Below are 22,609 nucleotides of genomic sequence, written 5' to 3' on the forward strand. Positions count from 1 at the left end.
TATCCCAACACCTCCATGATATATATCAACCATCTTGTTCAATCGCTGTCCAGTCTGTATCCCACCACCTCAATGATATATATCAACCATCTTGTTCAATCTCTGTCCAGTCTGTATCCCACCACCTCAATGATATATATCAACCATCTTGTTCAATCACTGTCCAGTCTGTATCCCAACACCTCAATGATCTATATCAACCATCTTGTTCAATCACTGTCCAGTCTGTATCCCACCACCTCAATGATCTATATCAACCATCTTGTTCAATCACTGTCCATACTGTATCCCACCACCTCAATGATATATATCAACCATCTTGTTCAATCACTGTCCAGTCTGTATCCCAACACCTCAATGATATATATCAACCATCTTGTTCAATCGCTGTCCAGTCTGTATCCCACCACCTCAATGATATATATCAACCATCTTGTTCAATCGCTGTCCAGTCTGTATCCCAACACCTCAATGATATATATCAACCATCTTGTTCAATCGCTGTCCAGTCTGTATCCCACCACCTCAATGATCTATATCAACCATCTTGTTCAATCGCTGTCCAGTCTGTATCCCACCACCTCAATGATCTATATCAACCATCTTGTTCAATCTCTGTCCAGTCTGTATCCCATCACCTCAATGATATATATCAACCATCTTGTTCAACCTCTGTCCAGTCTGTATCCCACCACCTCAATGATATATATCAACCATCTTGTTCAATCGCTGTCCAGTCTGTATCCCACCACCTCAATGATCTATATCAACCATCTTGTTCAATCTCTGTTCAGTCTGTATCCCATCACCTCAATGATATATATCAACCATCTTGTTCAACCTCTGTCCAGTCTGTATCCCACCACCTCAATGATATATATCAACCATCTTGTTCAATCTCTGTCCAGTCTGTATCCCACCACCTCAATGATATATATCAACCATCTTGTTCAATCACTGTCCAGTCTGTATCCCAAAACCTCAATGATATATATCAACCATCTTGTTCAATCACTGACCAGTCTGTATCCCGCTATCTCAATGATATATATCAACCATCTTGTTGAATCTCTGTCCAGCCTGTATCCCAACACCTCAATGATATATATCAACCATCTTGTTCAATCTCTGTCCAGTCTGTATCCCACTATCTCAATGATATATATCAACCATCTTGTTCAATCACTGTCCAGCCTGTATCCCACCACCTCAATGATATATATCAACCATCTTGTTCAATCTTCTGTCCAGTCTGTATCCCACTATCTCAATGATATATATCAACCATCTTGTTCAACCTCTGTCCAGCCTGTATCCCATCACCTCAATGATATATATCAACCATCTTGTTCAACCTCTGTCCAGCCTGTATCCCATCACCTCAATGATATATATCAACCATCTTGTTCAACCTCTGTCCAGCCTGTATCCCATCACCTCAATGAGAAATATCAACTATTTTGTTCAACCTCTGTCCAGCCTGTTTCCGATCAGCTCAATTATATAAATCGGCAATCTTGTTTAACCTCTGTCCAGCCTGTATCCCACCACCTCAATGATATATATCAACCACGTTGTTCAATCTGTCAGTCTGTATCCCATCACCTCAATGATATATATCTGTAATATTTCTTCTAACATTTGCTTTCATTGTGATGTATTTTCTTGCCACTTTTACCTCACAGAATCTTCCAGGAACTTTTTTTTTTTTTAACTAGAGCTACCGGTGGGTTAATTGAACGCAGCTCAAGGCAGGGTAAAAGCAGTCATTGCAATTTTTAGTGTCACCGTTACAAATTGGCTGCAGTGATAATTCTTGCCATAATGAAACTCACAGCATGTGATGTTGAGTTTGTTATTTCTCTTTTCGGTTATTTTCAGTTCTTTAACTTTTGGGTGTTTCTTGCATTTGTAGCTTCTTATGATAATACTCTGGAATGATTAAATTCTTCTTGGAAATGGACTTGTGTAGAACGTTCAATTTAGATTCATTCTCTTACAGCGCAGAAAGACGTCTTTCAGCCCATTCGTCCGTGCCATTCCCAGCATGGTCCCATCCACATGCCTCCATACCATACTCTTCCATAGCTCTTTCATCCATATAGATGTAAATAACTATTCTTAAATACTGATCTGCACCGACCACTTCTGCTGGGAGATGTTTCCATGGACCCCTCGTTAATGGTAGTGTTGTATGATATTAAAAAGGCGGGTACCACAGCTGGAATCTCCGCTCATTTTCCTGTGCTCCAGGAAATCAAGTTCTAAACTGTTCAACCAACCCATGCCATCATTTCCTTAACTAGCAGCAACATCTGTGTAATTTCCCCTGGACTCTTTCACGATTATTGAGTTTTTTTTTTCAAGTAACTGATCGGAACTCCACAGAATTCTGCAAATTCGGATACACAGTGTCTTTTACAACTTTAACGTTAACATCCCAAATCCTCTTATTAAGGCCATCTCCTGTGCCTGTGGGCATTTTATATATCTCTGCCAGCATTCGCGCAGTTTCATCACTAGCGTTCCAAATGCACATGGCGAACAAGTTGTCATGCTCTAGACATTTACCTATGCAAATTCACCTCAGGAGAGCAAGCACCTGTTCTGTAAACTGGATACAGTCTATGACTTGACTGGTGTTTCCTCACTTCTATCGTCTTTATATCTTTCTCCCAAGTACGTGCAGACTCAGATAAATCCTTCAAGAATTCCCCCATCTTGTAAGGAAACAACAGATTTTCTCATTTAATTATACGGCCAATAAATAGTTTGTTATTCGTGGAAATGTGCTTATTACTCTGGTTGTTTACAAAGTTTACAAGAATGATTTGTGGAATTAAAAGCTTTATGTATGTAGTGCCTTTGCTGTCTCTGGGGCTGTTCTCAAGCAGGCATGGGGCGCTGGTAGTAGGAACCTCATTGAAACATAGCAGATACTGAAATCTCAATGGGGTGGACGGATGAAAAAGTTTTCATCAGCAGTGGAGTGTAGGAACTGAGAGGATAACCCCACAAGCCATTCAGTTTTATCTGTAAATCTACTCCTCCAACATTTTATCCAGTAGCAGGGTCCGAACCTGGCTGTATTGTCAACTGCAGTTTTATGTTATTTGAAGGTACAGAAATTTGACAGCATTTTGAGTCGCTTAACTAAGCAAAGACAGAGACCTCATAAATATCACCACAATGTAATGCCTTTTCAGAATAATACATTACCGACGTTTGAAGCAGACTGGTCATATTCAACAAAGTGCTTTATTTTGGACCAGCTTCTGCACTGCTGAAAGTTCTGTGGAGCTGCAGTTAACAGCAGATTTACTGGATGCACCTCGACAGGGTTAAAACAACAACTGGCATTTTAGTTTCACCATTACAAAATAGCAGAGTGTTCAGTGTTCGTTGTGGTCATAAGGAAATTCAGAGCATATGAGGTTGAATGTTACTTCCTTTTTCGTTTACTTCTGGTGGGCCTCTTCCTCAATCACCAGGGTAACAGCCCACCAGAACTGCAAGGAGTGTTGAAGATTTTTATCACTCTGTAGTCAGAGCCGTTTAACGGAGAGACAATGGCCTCAGGATTCAGTGTGGATTCGAGGAAGCTTTGAGAATTTTCTGTATGGAATATACGATGTCTGTGTTGAAATACAGAGATGACTAATGAATATTGAGATTGCATTTGGTCAAATCTTTTCAGGATGTCACAAACATCCTGCAATCGGTCAATAGCTGTGAATCAAAAGAAAAGACAAATCTGCTCTACTGAGCTTCCAGGGCTATATTTACTATTAACTGTTAAAACATGTTCTTCCTGTTCCACAACGGGAAATGTGGCGGCTAACTAACCTGGTCTAGATCTCACTTACCAATAGAATAATCAACACGTATGTTCAATTCAGCTGTGGAGACAAGTTGAAACGTATCCACGTCCACGTTGTGACCCAAGGCCTGGAGTTCAACCACAATCTCCGTCCGGGCAAAGGTTGTTCAGGGTCCAGTTCAGACATGAGTTTTTCAGGAGTGTTAGTTTGTCAACCGGGAACAGCTGAGACACTGCAGCACATTGCCTGTAACAAAGAATTCTGGGAGTGCTAGGCCATGGTTGTAATCCTGGGATGGGGATGCCAAGAATATGGAATTTGCAGTGTTTGAGTTTAAAACATAAAAACATAAGAAATAGGAGCAGTAGTAGGCCATCCGGCCCATCCGGCCTACCCCGCTATTCAATAAAATCGTGGCTGATTTGTCCGTAAACTCAACTCCATCTACCTGCCTTTTCCCCATAACCCTTAATTCTTACAATGTTAAATCTATCTAACTGTATATTATACATATTTAGTGAAGAAGCCTCAACTGCTTCCCTGGCGGAGAATTCCACAGATTCACCACTCTGTGGGAAAAAAAAAACAGTTTCTCCTCATCTTCGTTCTGAATCTTCCCCTGAATCTTGAGACAATGTCCCTAGTTCTAGTTTCACCTACCAATGGAAACAACTTTCCTACTTCTACCTTATCTGTCCCTTCCAAGCTTCGCCCGAGTTTATTGCTTCTACTGATGGTGCTGGAGATTCCACCTTCCGCAAGGTAGCAGAAGTTTCGGACAGATGGGTACGGGTTGCGGGGAATCTCTGATTACACCATCCTGTGTGAGACGTGGGGAAGATGTGCGAATCTCTTGGGGGTGGGTTGGGATCCCGTGAGGACGGGTCCTGGGATACCACACAAGTGTAGACACATATATAATGGACCCATCGATCAAGCTGCCCGGGCGTATCAGGTGATGAATTAGTATTTATGTTCTCTGCTCAGATGTTTGGGTCTGTGGCTCATTTAGAAGCAAAGAAGAGAATGAGTTGCCATTCCCTCCACCACAGTGAGTGGCTGTGAGTTAATGGGCTGTTCCGTGTTTGCAGCAGTAAACGTGGGTCCGGGGTTTAGTGTTCAATCCAAGTTTGGAAAGTCCCTCACACTGTCCCCTGTCTGTCAGCTGGTGGGAGTCAAATAGAAACTCGAGAAGGAGAAGCTAAACTCAGAAGTATCCATATTACAGTGGTGTAAATGGAATTACAGAGGCCTGAGAGAGGAATTGGACCGAATTGTTTGGAATTGATCACTTACAGCAGAGCATCAATTTGTGGGAAGTTAAAGGGTCGGTAAGGCTATAAAAACAAACAGAAGGCAACAAAAGTTGTTAAGAAGGTAAAGGAGGAATACTAAAGTAAAAAAGCTAATAATATTAAAGAGGTTACTAAACGTTTATTCAGATACATAAACTGTGAAACAGAGACACGAATTGATATCACAACGCTGGAAAACGATACTGGAGAGGTAGTAAAGGGGGACACGTCATGGCGGACGAACTGAATAAGTATTTTACACCAGTCTTCATGGAGGAAGACACTAGCAGTAAACTGGAAGTTCCAGGTGTCAGGGGGCATGACGTGTGTGAAATTACCATAACTAGAGAGAGGTCTCTTGGGAAACTGAAAGGTCTGAGGTTAGATATATCACCTGGACGAGATGGCGTGTACCCCAGAATTCTAAAAGCGGTGGCTGAAGACATCGTGAGACATTAATAAATTTATTTCAAGAATCACTAGCTTTTGAAATGGTTCCGGAAGAGTGGAAAATTGCAGATGTCACTTCACTCTTCAAGAAAGGAATGGGGCAGAAGGGTGCCAATATGCCAACTTGTCTGAGCTCAGTATTTGGGAAGATATTGCAGTCGATTATTAAGGATGTGGTCTCAAAGGACTGGGAGACCCGTCATAAAATAGGTCATGATCTTGCCGGACAAATCTGACGGAGTTCCGTGAGGAAATAACAAGCATGATAGACAAAGGAGAACCGGTTGATGCTGTGTATTTGGATTTTCAGAAGGTCTTTGTAACGCTGCCACACATAAGGTTGCTTAACAAGCTACGATTCATGGTATTACAAGAAAAATTCTGACCTGTATAAAGCCGTGGTTGATTGTAAAGGGACAAAGCGTGGGAATAAAAGGAACCTTTTCCAGATTGCTCCCGGGTACCAGTGATATTCCACAGGGGTCTGTGTTGGAACAGATTCTTTTCCGTCGTTTGTCAATGATTTGGACGATGGAATTGATGGCTTTGTTGCAAAGTTTGCAGACGGAATGAGGATAGGTGGAGGGGGATGTGGTTTTGAGGAATTAGAATGGCCACAGATTAGGAAACTGGGCAGAGAAATGGAATACAGTGTTGAGAAGTGTATGTTCATGCACTTTGGTAGACGAAATGAAAAGGTTAGTTACTTTCAAAATACAAAAGAAAACTGAAGTGCAAACAGACATGGGGGTCCTAGTGCAAGAATCCCTAAAGATTAATTTGCAGGTTGAGCCTATCGTGAGAAAGGCAAATGCGATATTAGCATCCATCTGAAAAAGAATAGAATATAAAACCAAGGATCGATTGTTGAAACTTGATAAAGCACTGGTGAGGCCGCACTTGGAGCATTGTGAACAGGTTTAGGCCTCTTAACTTCGAAAGGATTGTGCAGAAGCTGTATAGGGTTCAAAGGTCGTTCACGGAACTGACTCCACGACTGAAAGGCTTGTCATATGAACAGCGTTTGATACCTCTGGGCCAGTATTCACTGGAATTCAGAAGAATGAAGAGTGACCTGACTGAAACCGATCGAATGGTGAAAAGACTTGGTAGAGTCGATGTGGAAATGATGGTTCCTCTGCTGGGATAGTCTACGAGCAGATAACACTCCCTCAGAATAGAGGGGCGTCCTTTCAGAACGGGGTGAGCAGGAATGTATTTTGCGAGGGAACATTGAATCTGTGGAAGTTTCTTTCTTTGCCACAGGTAGCTGTGGAGGCCAAATCTTTGTGTATATTTAAGACGGAGGTTATTAGGTTCTTTATTGGTCAGGGTATGAAACTATGTGCTGAGAAGGCAGGAGATTGGGAATGTCAGGAAAATTGGATCAGCAATGAAGAAAGTGCGGAGCAGACTCGAAAGGCCAAATGGCCTAATTCTCCTCCGACATCGTATGGACGAAGGGAGATAGAACATAACATCACGGGATCTTGCTCTTTGGAATCAAATGTTGAAACATTTTCCTGAACCTCCTTTTAACCCTCTCTATTTCTAACGCATCCTTTCTCATGTTAGGGGCCCAAACCTGCGCACAATACTCTAAGTGACGGAGGAAAGGGAGGTTGGCGCACAATAGAAAAAGCTTGGAGACAGTGAGATAGGGAGGATAGGCAGGTGATAGACAAGGGACACGCTCAGTCCGATGGTTTGAGTTGTGTCTATTTTAATGCGAGGAGTATCATGAATAAAGCGGATGAGCTTAGTACATGGATTAACATTTGGAGCTATGATGTTATGGCTATTACAGAGACGTGGATGGTGCAGGGGCAGGGATGGCTACCTCAAGGGCGTGAATTTACATGTTTCAGAAAGGATAGGGAGGGAGACAAAAGAGGTGGGGGCGTGGAACTGCAGATCAGAGAGAGGGTCACGGCTGCAGAAAAGGACGAAGTCATGAAGGGTTGTCTACGGAGTCTCTGTGGGAGGAACTTAGGAATAGGAAGGGGACAATAACTCTACTGGGTGTTTTTATAGACCACCCAATAATAACAGGGAAATGGAGGAGCAGATAGGGAGGCAGATTCTGGAAAGCAAAAATAATAACAGGGTTGTTGTGGGAGATTTTAATTTCCCAAATATTGATTGGCATCTCCCTAGAGTGAGGGGTTTAGATGGGGTAGAGTTTGATCTGTGTGTCCAGGAGGGTTTCTTGACACAGTATGTAGATAAGCCTACACGAGGAGGGGCTGTACTTGATCTGGAATTGGGAAATGGTCTGGTGTCGGGTGTCTCAGTGGGAGAGCATTTTGGAGATAGTGATCACAGTTCTATCTCCTTTACCACAGCATTGGAGAGGGTTGGGAACAGATAATGTTAGAGAAAAGTTTAATTGGAGTAAGGGGAAAAACGAGGCTATCAGGCAAAACTTGGAAGCATAAATTGGAAACAGATGTTCTCAGTGAAATGTACGGAAGAAATGTGGCAAATGTTCAGGGGATATTTGCGTGGGGTTCTGAGTAGGTACATTCCAATGAGACATGGAAAGAATGGTAGGGGACAAGGTGCGTAGTGTACAAAGGCTGTTGTAAATCGAGTCAAGAAGAAAAGAAGAGCTTACGAAAGGTTCCATAAACTTGGTCATGATATGAATATGGAAGATTATAAGGCTAGCAGGTATGAGCTGAAGAATGAAATTCGAAGAGCTAGAAGGGCTATGAGAAGGCCTTGGCAGACAGGATTAAGAAAAACCCCAAGGCATTCTACAAGTATGTGAAGAGCAAGAGGATAAGATGTGAGAGAATAGGACCAATCAATTGTGACAATAGAAATGTGTGTATGGAACCGGAGGAAATAGCAGAGGTAATTAATGAATTCTTTGCTTCAGTATTCACTGTGGAAAAAGATCTTGGAGATTATACGTATGACTTGCAGTGGACTGAAAAGCCTGAGAATATAGATATTAAGAAAGGGGATGTGCTGGAGCTTTTAGAAAGCATCAACTTGGATAAGTCACCGGGTCCGGACGGGATGTATCCCAGGCTACTGTTTGAAGCGAGGGAATGGATTGCTCAGCCTCTTGAAATGGTCTTTGCATCATCAACGAAGACGGGAGAGGTTCCGGAGGTTGGAGGGTTGCGGATGTTGTTCCTTTATTCAAGAAAGGGAGTAGAGATAGACCAGGAAATTATACAACAGTGAGTCTTACCTCAGTGGTTGGTAAGTTGATGGAGAAGATCCTGAGAGGCAGGATTTATGAACATTTGGAGAGGCATAATATGTTTAAGAATAGTCAGCATGGCTTTGTCAAAGGCAGATCGTGCCTTCGGAGCCTGATTGAATTTCCTGAGGGTGTGACTAAACACATTGATTAAGGTAGAGCAGCAGATGTATTGTACATGGATTTTAGCAAGGCATTTGATGAGGTACCCCATGCAAGGCTTATTGAGAAAGTAACGAGACATGAGAACCACGGGGACATTGCTTTGTGGATCGAGAACTGGTTTGTCCACAGAAGGCAAAGGGTGATTGTAGACGGTCATATTCTACATGAAGGCCGGTGACCTGTGATGTGCCTCAGGGATCTGTTCTGGGACACCTACTCTGTGCGATTTTAATGAATGACCTGCATGAGGAAGTGGAGGGATGATAAATTTGCTGATGACACAAAGGTTGGTGGTGTTGTAGATAGTGTGGAGGACTGTCAGAGGTTAGAGCGGGACAGTGATAGGATGCAAAACTGGGCTGAGAAGTGGCAGATATAGTTCAACCCAATAAGTGTGAGGTGGTTCATTTTGGTAGGTCAAATATAATGGAAGAATATTGCATTAATGTTAAGACTCCGGCAGTGTGGAGGATCAGAGTGATCTTGGGGTCTGGAGTCCATAGGTCACTCAAAACTCCGACGCAGGTTGACTCTGTGGTTAAGAAGGCATACCATGCATTGGTCTACATCAATCACGGGATTGAGTTTAAGAGCCGAGAGGTAATGTTGCAGATATACTGGACCCTTGTCAGACCCCACTTGAAGTACTGTGTTCAATTTTAGTCGCCTTACTATGGGAAGGACGTGGATATCATAGAAAGGATGCAGAAGAGAATTACAGGGATGTTGCCTGGATTTGGGAGCACACTTTGTGAGAATAGGTGGAGTGAACTCGGCCTTTTCTCCTTGGAGCGACAGCGGTTGAGCGGTGACCTGATAGAGGTGTATAAGATAATGAGAGGCATTGATCGTGTGGATAGTCAGAGGCTTTTCCCCAGGGCTGAAAGGGCTCGCACGAGAGGGCTTATTTCAAGGTGCTTGGAAGCACATACAGAGGAGATGTCACGGGTAAGGTTTTTACGTAGAGAGTGGTGAGTACGTGGAATGGGCTGCCGGCAGCGGTGGTGGTCGCAGAAACGATAGGGTCTTTTAAGAGATTCCTGGATGGCTACATGGAGCTTAGAAAAATAGAGGGCTTTGGGCAAAGCCGAGGTAGTTCCAAGGTATATGTTCGGCAGAGCTTGGTGGGCCAAAGGGCCTGTACTGTGCTGTATGTTTTCTATGATTCTATATGTTGCATAATCAGGACTTCATAAATTCTCAAGAGTTCATCATTCCTTTTATATTACAGTCCTCTTGAAATGAATGCAGAGATCGCATTTGCTTTCTTCACCACCGGCTCAGCCTGTATATTAATATGTAGGAAACCACACAAACTCTCCCAAGTCTCCTTGCACCTTTTTAAAATTATTTTTGGCCCAGCTTGTCCATTATCTCCACACAACTAAACTGGGAAATGTATTATTATTTTACAGACAATTTCTTCACTGTCTATTACATCCCATCTCGGTATAATCCACTTATTTGCTGCTCTCGTTTGCCATATTTTCATCGGTATTCTCTATCATTACTATCAGTGCCAAGCACCCAGTCGCTTTCCCTGCAGCACCTGGCGAGTCTCAGCCTATATTCAGAGAGACAACCATCTGCAATCTCTGTCTTCTACTTGACCCTACGCACCTTTCCCTTTTGGACCAGCCTTCCATGCAGAATAATTTGATTAGACATGACCTGCCAGTCTGATCAATAAGCCCAGTCTTTCGAAATACTATCAATTCCATTTCGTAAAATACCTTCCAAGGACATACCCAAGACTGATGTCAGGATCGCGTGCATATTGTATCCCTTCGAGCCTTTCTAACACAATTGTGGAAAACCAGCTCTCCTCCCATCTTCTGGCATATCACCCACAGCTCTGTGTATTTTACATGTCTCTGCCAGATTTCGAGCAGTTTCTGCACTGACCTCCCACAGGGTCTGAGGGAACACCTTGTCAGGCCCTGGGGATTTATCCATTCTAATTCAGCAAGCACTTGTTCTGTAATCTGTATACAATCCATAACAAGGCTAACATTTCCAGATTTCTATAGTCTCTGTATCTGTCTCCGAAGTAAATACAGGCAAACAAAAACATTGAAGATCTACCCTATCCCATTCGGTTCCTTGGCTAGATAGCACGCTAATCTTTTTTGACAGTTAATTGGGCAGTAAGAAACAATACATTTGGCTCAATAAACTATTCCGCCACCAAATTGTCTGTATCCATGGAAATGTGCCCATTACAGTTGTTATTTACAAAGTTGAGAAAAGTGATTCTGGAATGAAAACCTTTATGTATGAGGAGCAATTGGTGTCTCTGGGCCTGTTCTCAATGGAGGGGTGGTGACTCTCGGAACAGGAACCTCAATGAAATCCTGAGGTCTAGATAGAGTGAATAGGGTCAACAGTATTCAACAGTAGGGGAGTCTAGTAACTAAGGTCACAATTTCAATCTATTCAATTGTATCTGTGTACCTTCCCTTCCATCATTCTGTCCAGTAGCAGTATCTGAATTGAACCTTTATCAATGCCTGGGGTTGATCATAGATATAAGCTATTTGCAGACACAAGAATATGATGGAACTTTAACCACTTAATCAAACAAAGAAGTAAACTTTATGGTTATCACCACAATCTATTCTGTGATATTTTTTTAAAAATATCCCGTAGTTGCCATTTGGACCGGATAGGTCGCATCAAATAACATGTTTTGATTTTGGAACAGCTTCTGCACTGCAGGAAGTTCTGTAGGGATGGAAATACCAACAGATTTACTGGATACGCCTCGAGATAGGGTTAAAACAGCCACTGAAATTTTAGCTTCCCCATTACAAAATGGCTGAGGGTTCAGTATTCATCTTTGTCATCATGAAACTCAGAGCATGTGAGTTGTTCCTTATTTCCTATTTTCAGTTAGTTCTGCTGATCCACTTCCCCCATCACCAGGGTAACACCCACCAGAGCTGCAAGGAGTGTTGAGCATTTTTATCACTCTCTGGTCACCGCCCCTCAGTGACCTCAGAAACCGGGGTGGATGTCTGGATGCCTTGAGCATTCACTGTACGGAATATATGATGTTTCTATTGCAATAAAGAGATAAAGAATTAATGCAGGGATTGCATTTATGCAAATATCTTCAGAATGTCACAAACATCTTGCAGTCAGCAATATTTGTGATTCACAATGACAAAAACCCGTACTGAGTTTCCAGTGATTTATTTTCAATTTTATATTAAAAGCATTTTCTTATTGTTTCACTATGGGAGATGTGGCGGCGAATTGCATTGATCCAGGTCCCGCTCCGCAATAGGACAATAAACATATGTGCTCAACTCACCTGCTGAAGACAAGTTAAAATATGTTCCCACCCACTGGTGACCCATGGTCCGGGTTCCCCGCCCAGTTAAAGCATCATCAGCTTCTAGGTCTATTATGGGATGGAGAGGAGTGTTAAGTTTAGAACTGGGATTAGACGTCTTGGGAGTGTTGGTGCTTGGGCTATAAGCCTGGGATGGGAACTGGCACAGCGTTCACCTCTGTAATCTGTTCTGTAATCCGTATATAATCTACAAAAAGACTAACTTTTCTGGATTTCTATATTCTCTGTATCTCTCTCCCAAGTAAATACAGACATACAAAAGTCATTGAATATCTACTCCATCCCCTTCGGTTCCTTGTCTAGATACCACGCTGATCTTTTCTAACAGTTAATTCGGCAGTGAGAAATATTTGGCTCAATAAATTATTCCGCCACCAAATTGTCTGTATCCGTGGAAAAGTGCCCATTACAGTTGTTGTTTACAAAGTTCACAAGAGTGATTCTGGAATGAAAAGTTTTATGTATGAGGAGCACTTGGTGTTTCTGGGCCTGTTCTCAATGGAGGGGTGGTGACTCTCGGAACAGGAACCTCAATGAAATCCTGAGGTCTAGATAGAGTGGATAGGGACAAGATGTATTCAACAGTAAGGGAGTCTTGTAACTGATGTCACAATCTCAATCTATTCAATTGTATCTGGGTACCTTCCTTTCCATCATTCTGTCCAATAGCAGCATCTGAATTGAACCTGTATCAATGTCTGGGGTTGATCATAGATATAAGCTATTTGCAGACACAAGAATGTGATGGAATTTTAACCACTTGATGGAACAAAGAAGTAAACTTTATGGTTATCACCACAATGTATTCTGTGATATCTTTTGTAAATATCCCATAGTTGCCATGTGGAGCAGATAGGCCGCATCCTACAATGTGTTTTGATTTTGGAACTAGCTTCTGTACTGCTGGAAGTTTTGTAGAGGTGGAAATACCAACAGATTTACTGGATGCACCTCGAGATAGGGTTAAAACAGCCACTGGAATTTCAGCTTCCCCATTACAAAATGACTGAGAGCTCAGTATTCATCTTTGTCATAATGAAACTTGGAGCATGTGAGTTGTTCCTTATTTCCTATTTTCAGTTAGTTCTGCTGAACCACTTCCCCCATCACCAGGGCAACACCCACCAGAACTGCAAGGGGTGTTGAACATTTTTATCACTCTCTGGTCACCGCCCCTCAGCGGAGAGACAGTGACCTCAGGAGTCCGAGTGGATGCAAGGATGCCTTGAGCATTCACTGTCTGGAGTTTATATTGCAATAAAGAGATAACAAATGAATGTAGGGATTGCATTTATGCAAATCTCTTCCGGATGCCACAAACAACTTGCAGTCAGTAATGTTTGTGCATCAAAAACACAACAACCTGTACTGAGTTTCCAGTGATTTATTTTCATTTTTATATTAAAGGAATTTTCTTATTGTTTCACTGTGGGAGATGTGGCGGCGAATTGCACTGATCCAGGTCGCGCTCCGCAATAAGATAATAAACATATGTGCTCAACGTACCTGCTGGAGACAAGTTAAGATATATTGCCAGGCGCTGCTGACGCACGGCCCGGGTTCCCCGCCCGGTTAAAGCATCATCAGATTCCAGTTCTGTTATGGGATGGAGGGGAGTGTGAGTTTCAGAACTGGGATTAGACGAGACACTGCTGAATATTACCAGCAGGAAAGAGTCCTGGGAGTGTTGTTGCTTGGGCTATAATCCTAGAATGGGACTCCAGGATTACGGAACTGGTACTGTTCTCCACAGAGATATTACAACTAAACATATCTTTACCTTCCTCGCTCGCACCCCGCCTCCTTCTTTCAACAGGGACCACTCTCTCAACAATTCCCTTGTTCATTCATCCCTCCTCTCTAATCTCTCTCCAGTCACTGATCCCTGCAAGCGGCCTGAGTGCTACACCTACCCGGACACCCCCTCCCTCACCTCCATTCAGACACAAAACAGTCCTTCCAGGTGAGGCAACACTTCACCTGCGAATCTGCTGGGGTCACCTATTGTGTCCCGTGCTCCCGATGCGGCCTTATTTACATTGGTGAGACCCGCCACAAATTGGGAGACCGTTTTGTTGAGCATCTCTGTATCATCTGCCACAAGGGGGACTTCGCAGTGGCCGAACATTTTAATTCTGATTCCCATTCCGACGTCTCGATCGATGGCCTCCTCTTGTGCCGAGATGAGACCGTCCTCGGGGTGGAGGAGCAGCACCTTATATTCAGTCTGGGTTCCCTCCAACCCGACTGAATTATCCTTCCAGTAAACAAATACCCCCCACCCACTTCTCTATTCCCCACTCTGAACTTTCATTTCTGCTCACCAGCCTATTACTTCCCCCTGGGTCCCCTCTTTCCCTTTCTCCCATTGCCAAATCTCCTATTCTTTATTCTCCAGCCCTTGACCTGTCCATCACTTGACCTCGCCGATCACCTTCCAGCTCACCTCGTTCCCCTCCCCGACCTTTTTATTCAGATCACTTCCCCTCCTCCTCAGGAATGAAAAAAGGCTCGTGGCCCAAAATGTTGACTGTTTATTCTTTTCCATAGATACTGCCTGTTATGCTGAGTTCCTCCAGCATTTTGTGTGTATTGTTTGGATTTCCAGCGTTTGCAAGCTTTCTCGCGTTTAAATATGGTAATTACCGTAACAATTATGTAGGCTTTGTTCAGATTTTACCTCCGTCACCCGGCCCGGAATCGGATCCAAACTTCACCATGATCGATGCCTGGTGTCGATAGTAGTTTTACATAACTCCAGCCCACCGGAAGCGGCCGTTCGGTCTGTTGTGTTCTTGCAGACACGAGGGTTAAACAGAGAAATCGCACCCTCGGGACACTGAATCACGTGTATGAGTAGTTTCATCTTTCCCCGTTCAGACAGGACAGTGAGATCCAAATCTCTCACGTCCTCTCGGGGGACTGGGAAGTTTATTTCCATCTCTTTCCATGACTACATCTTGCCAAAATGCTGACAGTGTTTTCTGATAAGTGTCCCTAGTAATGAGAGAATTATGTCTTGTTCATTTATCCGGGTTTCTCGGAATTGTGTACATTCCCTCCAGAATTTCCGAAGGAGCAACCCGGGCTGTCTAATATTCCCACATGAATAAAATGGGGAATCTTTATTTTGTTTTACATGTACAGAGGTACAGTGAAAATCGTTTCTTCGGTATTAACCACACAGATCAATACATTACAGCAGTACATTGAGGTAAAACGATACCAGAGTGTGACAACTCATTCTGGTTACAGAGAAAGTGCAGTGCCGGTAGATATGTGGTGCAAGGTCAGATCGATTTAGACTGTGAGCTCCATCTCATCCCGCTGGGGAACATTCAGTTCGCTTATCACAGCCGAATGGACACCATCCCTGAGCCTGGGTGGTATGTTTCTGTTTTATTTTATCTTCGCCCCAGTGGGAGGGTGAGAAGTGAGAATGTTCGAGGTTGTGGTGATCTTTCATTATGTTGGCTGCTTTACTGAGGCGGTGGGAAGTGTAGACTGAGTCCATGGAGGGGAGGTTGGTTTCTGTGATGTGCTCAGCTGTGTCCACAATTCTCCGCTACTTCATTCCGTTAAAGGAAGAGCAGTAGCCGTGTGAAGATGTGAAGTACCGGGATGGGATACTTTCTGCGGTGAATTGATAAAGTGTGTGAAGTAGAAAAGGGCATACACCAAAGTTCTTATTGTTTGTTCTGGCTTTGTTATATTGGAATCTGTTATCTACTAGTGCGTACTATTATTTCAGGATCTGCGTATTGCTGGAGGACCATCAGAGATCGGCCATGATACCCTTCTCCCATCTGGCTCCATCTACTCACCCCCTGCCCAACTGGTTCAACCTCTGTCCAGCCTGCATCCCATCACCTCAGTGACATATATCAACCATCTTGTTCAACCGCTGTCCAGCCTGTATCCTACAACCTCAATGATATATATCGACCGTCTTGCTCAATCTCTGCCCAGCCTGCATCCCATCACCTCAGTGACATTTATCAACAATCTTGTTCAACCTCTCTCCAGCCTGTATCCCACCACCTCAGTGATATATATCAACCATTTTGTTCCACCTCTGTCCAGCCTGTGTCCTACAACCTGAGTGAAAAAATATCAACCTTCTTGTTCAATCTCTGTCCAGCCTGTACCCTACCACATCAATGATAAATATCTACCATCTTGTTCAACATCTGCCCAGCCTGTATCCCATTGCCGCAATGATACATTTCAGGAATCTCTCTTTCAAACTTTGCCATCATTGTGAATTTTTTTTTGGCATCTTTTCCAGGATTTTTTTTTTGATAGTTAGGACTACCAGAGGTTTAATTCAACACAGCACGTGGCAGGGTAAAAGTAGCCATTTCAATTTTAGATTCACTGTTACAAACTGGATGCCGTGTTAATCTTTGACAGAATGGAACTCATAGAATCTGATGTTGGGTTTATTATTTTCTTTTTCTGTTTTTTTTTTGCAGTGAGCCACGTCCTCCGTTTCCAGGGTAACAGCCCGTCAGAGCTGCAGCAAGTGTTGCACTTTTTATCGCTCTGTGGTCACCGCCTCTCAGCGTAGAGACAGTGGCCCCAGGAGCAAATGTAACAGAGTGACAGTGGGAGGAAAGGATGCTGTGAGTATTGACTGTATGGGATGTATTACACCAGGGTCAGAATGAACTCAGAACTAGCAAATGGTTTGGGGTGGGGTGGCATTTACAGTTTAGGGTGTTGCTGATATTTTACAATCAGGTACTATCTGTGCATTAAAATGAAGAGGGAGAGAATACTACAGTTGCAGGAAATTTAAAGTAAGGAGGAGAAAATACTGGAAACGCTCAGCAGCTCGGCAGCACCTTGCACAGTCTCATTTCTGAAACTGGGTCTCCCACCATTTGTCCTTTCAGAGATGTAGTCTGATCTACTGAGTTCCCAGCATTTTCTACTTTATAATTTTACATTTTATTCCTGCTACACTGCAGGAAACATGGCAGCCAGCTATGCCGGGCGAGATCCCACACAGCAAGAAGATTGTAATCAAATGTGTTTGGTTTAGCTGCTGGGGACAGGTTGAAGTGTATCCGCATCCTCCATACAGACCGGGGAACCAGCCGGAGCCCCGGCCCCGGCAGAGGGTCATGAGGTTCCAGTTCCACCTTAGTTTGTGAATCGGAAATGGCAGGAACACCCACAGCAAATCGCCGGCATCAAAGCGTCTTTGTATGGGTGATAATATTGGGCTGGTGACTCTGATGATATGGAACTGGCAGTATACGGGCTTCAGTCCAGGTTGGTAATTCGACAGCCGGGATCGGAATTTTCTCAGTCCGCAGTGAACCTGAAGTCTCGGGCGGTTGGACATGGGTTATGGGGAAATCACCGTCTCCACTGCCCAACAGGACAACATATCTGTCAAGTATTTTTGGAGATTATTTAAGAGTTAACTAGGGAGTTTGGTGAATTAGGCCAGTGATGTTGTTCTTCTGAACTTTGGTAAAGTCCGTAGCAAGATCCCACATGGCAGCTGATCTGGAAGGTTCGGTCACGTTGGATTCACGGGGAGCTGGCGAGGTGGATTCACACTGGGCTCGAGAACAGGAAGCAGAGGGAGATGTTTGAAGCTGGTTTTAGCGAATGGAGGCCTGTGACGAGTGGGATGTGTGTGTCAGTGTAGAGACCTCTAAAATTCATTATTCATGCCATTGATTTGTATGTATGGCACGATTAGCAAGTTTGAATTGAATTGAACTAAATAGAATTGATTTCTTACATCCTTCACATACTTGAGGATTAAAAATCTTTACATTATGTCTCGGTCGAAATGTGCAACGTGCAATCAAATTAATTTATAATAATTTGTAGTAAATTGAACAGTCCATACAATATAGAGTATACTCAAATCAGCGTGAATTAATTAGTCTGATGGCCTGGTAGAAGAAGCTGTCCCGGAGCCTGCTGGTCCTTGGGAATTGGGATATAAACCGTTTTCTTTTTTACAGTCTAAAGGCCACTGCTAGGTTTTCCAGATCTGCTGGCAAATTGCATGCAACACTTTTACATCATCACCTTTGAAAGTTTTAAACAATTCAACTGGACTCCTGTCACATCCTGTAGCCTTATTATTAGCAACGTTTTCTATCGCCCATTCGACTTCACTTTCCAGAATGTCCGGCCCTATATCGTCGAGGGAGTCACGGCAGGTGTCTTCCTGTTGGGATATTTCCTGTACAATTCTTCAGTATATTTCTGCCATCTCTTTTTGATGTCTTCTGCTGTAAGGGCTTCTTTGTCTTTTACTATAGTTATTTTTGCATGAAATGTTCCTTTGATTTCTCTAATCGTCTTGAATAGATCTCTTGTTTTTCTTTTTCCAATTCTGTTGGATTCTTCAGCTTCTTTGCATTGCTCCTTTAAGTATGTTTCCTTACTTCTCCTTTCTATCTTATTGAACGTTGTGTTTATTTGGAGGTGTTTGTTTCAATCTCCATTGTCCTTTACTTCTCTTCTTTTCGCTGCTCAGCTTCCACAGGAATCTATTTTGCTTTCCTGATCTTTTTTTTGTTTGCAATACTTTTTGTTGGCACCTCTTGTGAAATGCTCCTTGCTTCTCTCCATAGCTCTTCTGGTTTTCCCTCTACCGGCTTTAATCCATGAATCTGTTCTTCACCTCCACTGCTTATTTTTGAGGGATGCTATCACCATCAAACTTTGCTGGTACGTTGGTTTTCCTGGCACTCTTCAGTTTCATTCTGAATATTGCAATATTGCAGCTAATGGTCTGAGATTGTCGTAGGACAGAGGGACCGAGGAGTCTAAGTGCACAGTTCGCTCAAGGCGGTGACACGGGGTGGTGAAGAGATGTTTACCACGCCGTCCTTCAACAGTTAGGGTGCTGAGTGCAGGAGTTAGGACATTATTTAATTTATTTTGTTTATTGAGATACAGTGAGACACGCTGCTCATTTAGTCCCCCAATTTGATCCTAGTCTTGTTACAGGGCAATTTACAATGACCAACTAACCATTAAGACGGTTGGGGGTTGGGGTAGCCGGATCACCTGGAGGAAACCCATGCGATCACGGCGAGAACCTGCAAACTCTGATTGGCAACGGCGGGAATTGCAACTGGGTCGTTCGAACTGTAACGACTTGTGTTACCACTATGGGGCCGTTGTATAATTCATTGGTGAGACTGTGTTTGCAGTATGAAGTATAGTTCTAGCCGCTATATGTTTGAAAAGGCTTGGTTAAAGTGGAAAGAGTACAGAGAAGACTTGCGAGTGTGCTGTCCCAGTCCTCAGTGCTGGAGGGAGGATGGCCACTCTATGACTTTACTCCCTGGAATGTAGGAGACTGAGCAGCGACCTCACAAAGTGTTTTAAATTTGAAGGGCAGAGTAACTGACTCACTCTGTTTTATTTGTGTAATTCAGATCATCGCCAGCAGGTGGTGCTTTCTTCCACCCGGACGGCAGACAAGCAGCCGACAATCAACCAACTCAGTCAGAGTCAGAATGTACACAGGTATGTTCACTGGGCTCCTTCTCATTAAAACTCTGTCATCATGGTACACGCGTAGTCAAATGATCAATAGTTCAGAGGAATAAAGGTAGGCGCTAAATGGGCGCAGAAAAACTGTCATCATTGATCCTACTGGTAAAGCGACCTTGAGCACTGGAACAATTCACCAGGCCCAGCGTGGGGAATCACTCTGTGCAAATCTTCACCTGAGTGAAGGGGAAGGAGCTCCTGAAAATACAGTCGGTGTGGGTGAAACTCAGAGAGGAATACAACAGCGGGCAATGTAACAGTCCAGGCAGCAGACAGCCGGTGAAAGAAACAGATGTTTCTTTAGGAAGGGCAATGCTGAATTCTTCCCGGATTTTCAGGTTGTTGCTCAAAGGAGATGAGGGAAGTTTCCCGGTGTCTGTTTTCTGTTGTCGAGTTAAAGAATGTTATATTGTGGGAGAACAGGCTGGGTGCGGGGGGCAATGAACAGGAGAAATTTTAAACAGGGAATCTGGGAGAGGCTACCGAGGCAATGAATGTCCTTGGTGAATAAGGTTAAAGTAAATCAAGAGGGTAAGTAGAGAGGGCAACGCACGCAATGATGGAGGAGCTCACAGGTCAGGCAGCACCTATAGAGGGAAATGAACAATAGACGTTCTGGGTTGAGGAATCTTCAGCGGAGACTTTGTACATTGAGTTCAGTGTTGTCTTGGACACATAAAATAGAGAAGGACTGGAGGAGCATTCTTCTGGGCGAAGGTCTGTGACCAGTAGTCTCCGCAAGGATCACTGGCTCGCTATGCGTCATATGTGATGTAAGTAACTTATTACTCAAAATAATTCTATATATAGAAACACATAGGCGGACTGATTCGTTGATTTACAGACTCGGCGGAGTTGTGTAAATTGGGACTGTTGTCAAAATGTTCAGCATCCAATTAGAAATATGAACGGAGAGACACCAAGTACAGATAGTTCGGGCAAATGCGAGGATTTGAACCTTGGGAGGTCAAGTTCCCGAACGAAGTGTGCAGTGAATGCTGGGGCGATTAGGAAGGCTGATGTATGGACCGGTCTTGTGATGGATGTGCATAGCTTCCTGAAAGTGACAACATAACTGGCAGCGTGCTAAGGACGGGTTGAGGTGTGAGTATGTATTTTTTAAAGTTGTTCTGTAACTGGATAAACTTTGGTTAAGAGACAGTCTCGGTAATGTGCACAAATATGGTAGCCATATCATGAGAATAATGTGGAGGGTCTGGCGAGGGTGCAGACGAGTTTCATCACGATTACAGAATATAATCAGTTACCCAGATTACAGGATATTGGCTGCCAGGAGAGGTCGAACAAACCTGGATTGCTTTTTTGGAGTGTCGGAGTCTGAGGCCTTATCTCAGAGAATTTCATAAATTTACGAGAGGCACAGCACACTTCGATAGTCTGTGACTCAGTGCAAATATCAAGCACTGGAGTGAATAGGTTTAAGGTGAGGGGGTAAAGTTTAAAGGAGATTTAGGACGCATGTTTTCCACAGAGAGCGATCGGTGTCTGGAATGAGCAGCCGAGGGAGGGACTGGAAACAGATACTCAGCAGCATCTGAGAGGCGTTTGAACTCATGAGTAGGCCGGGAACGGAGGGATATTGACCATGTTCCTGAAGATGGGATTGGTTTAAATTGGCATCGTGTCCGCATACACATGGTACACTCTACTATTTTATGCTCTGTGACTGACTACAGATCTGAACTCCGCAATCTCCACCTTCCTGTCAAATTGTGAGGATCACCAACTGTTCCTGTTGACGAGATTCTACATGGAGCGACTGGAGCAGGCGATTGAGGAGGGTGTGGAGGGAGTCGGCTTCATGTTAATGGCCGAGGATCACTTCACCGGGCGAGACTATCACGTAAGTGGGAGGGATATAGACTAACTGTAGATTCTACTGAATCAATCACGGACCGACAGAACGGGCGCAACGGCACCTCTGGGATATTAAAATCCTGCAATGCTTGTGGTGAGCATCAGGAAAAGAATTTTGGTTTTCAGAAACACTGAACCTTCATTTACCAATATAAGCCTCTGTCCAATTTTCTGAACACATTCACTTTTAGACAGGTTAGGATACAGACAATGATTGAGAGCTGATTTTAGTGCTGTGATACTTGACGGACATTGCAAGTAGACAGAGAACCACTTTACACCATTCAGTCTGACATCACATCATGTTCCCAATGCTCGACCTTAACGGCCATTCACCAGAATCTTTTCATTACCCGCGGGCTTCCCACAAATCTAATATATACTGATTTATTTCTCAGATCATTCTCGAGTCAACCTTCAACCCCATCGTCAATTGAACAGGCAGTGCTGAATATCGTCTCTCTTTTCAACAACTGACGCTCTTGCTTTCGATCAATATCCCAACATGCCTTATGGTTCAGTTACCTTCTGTTTCTTGTCACTGTTCCATTTGGAGTCTCTAATTGCTACAGCATATACTGTTAACACTGGGAACTGCAAAATAATACGATTGAAAATAGTCCAAGAACTGCAGCTAACACGGAATTACCAAGAAACTCCTTTCTAATGGTCCTCGTGTTACTGGGGCGCATTCACCTATAGCTTCGTATATATAATTATCTGGATAGACAGGGTATGATTAGGGACAGTCAACATGGATTTGTGCGTGGAAGGTCATGTTTGACAAATCTTACTGAATTTTTTGAAGAGGTTGCTAGGAAAGTTGATGGGGTAAAGCGGTGGATATTGTCTATATGGACTTCAGTTAGGCCTTTGACAAAGTTCC

General features: G+C 43.4%; 1 protein-coding gene across 1 annotated transcript in view; it reads left to right on the plus strand.

Annotated features, from left to right (window-relative positions):
* The window catches only part of LOC140207807 (uncharacterized), a 151,856-nt gene that overhangs the window by 114,475 nt on the left and 14,772 nt on the right, over nucleotides 1–22,609 (plus strand). The window contains exons 16-17 of the mRNA XM_072276370.1: nucleotides 19,728–19,818; nucleotides 21,543–21,709. Coding sequence (XP_072132471.1) covers nucleotides 19,728–19,818; nucleotides 21,543–21,709 — 258 coding nt within the window. The remainder of the gene's footprint in view (nucleotides 1–19,727; nucleotides 19,819–21,542; nucleotides 21,710–22,609) is intronic.

This window comes from Mobula birostris, chromosome 13 (assembly GCF_030028105.1).
Source record: "Mobula birostris isolate sMobBir1 chromosome 13, sMobBir1.hap1, whole genome shotgun sequence".
In the NCBI taxonomy this organism is placed as follows: domain Eukaryota; kingdom Metazoa; phylum Chordata; class Chondrichthyes; order Myliobatiformes; family Myliobatidae; genus Mobula; species Mobula birostris.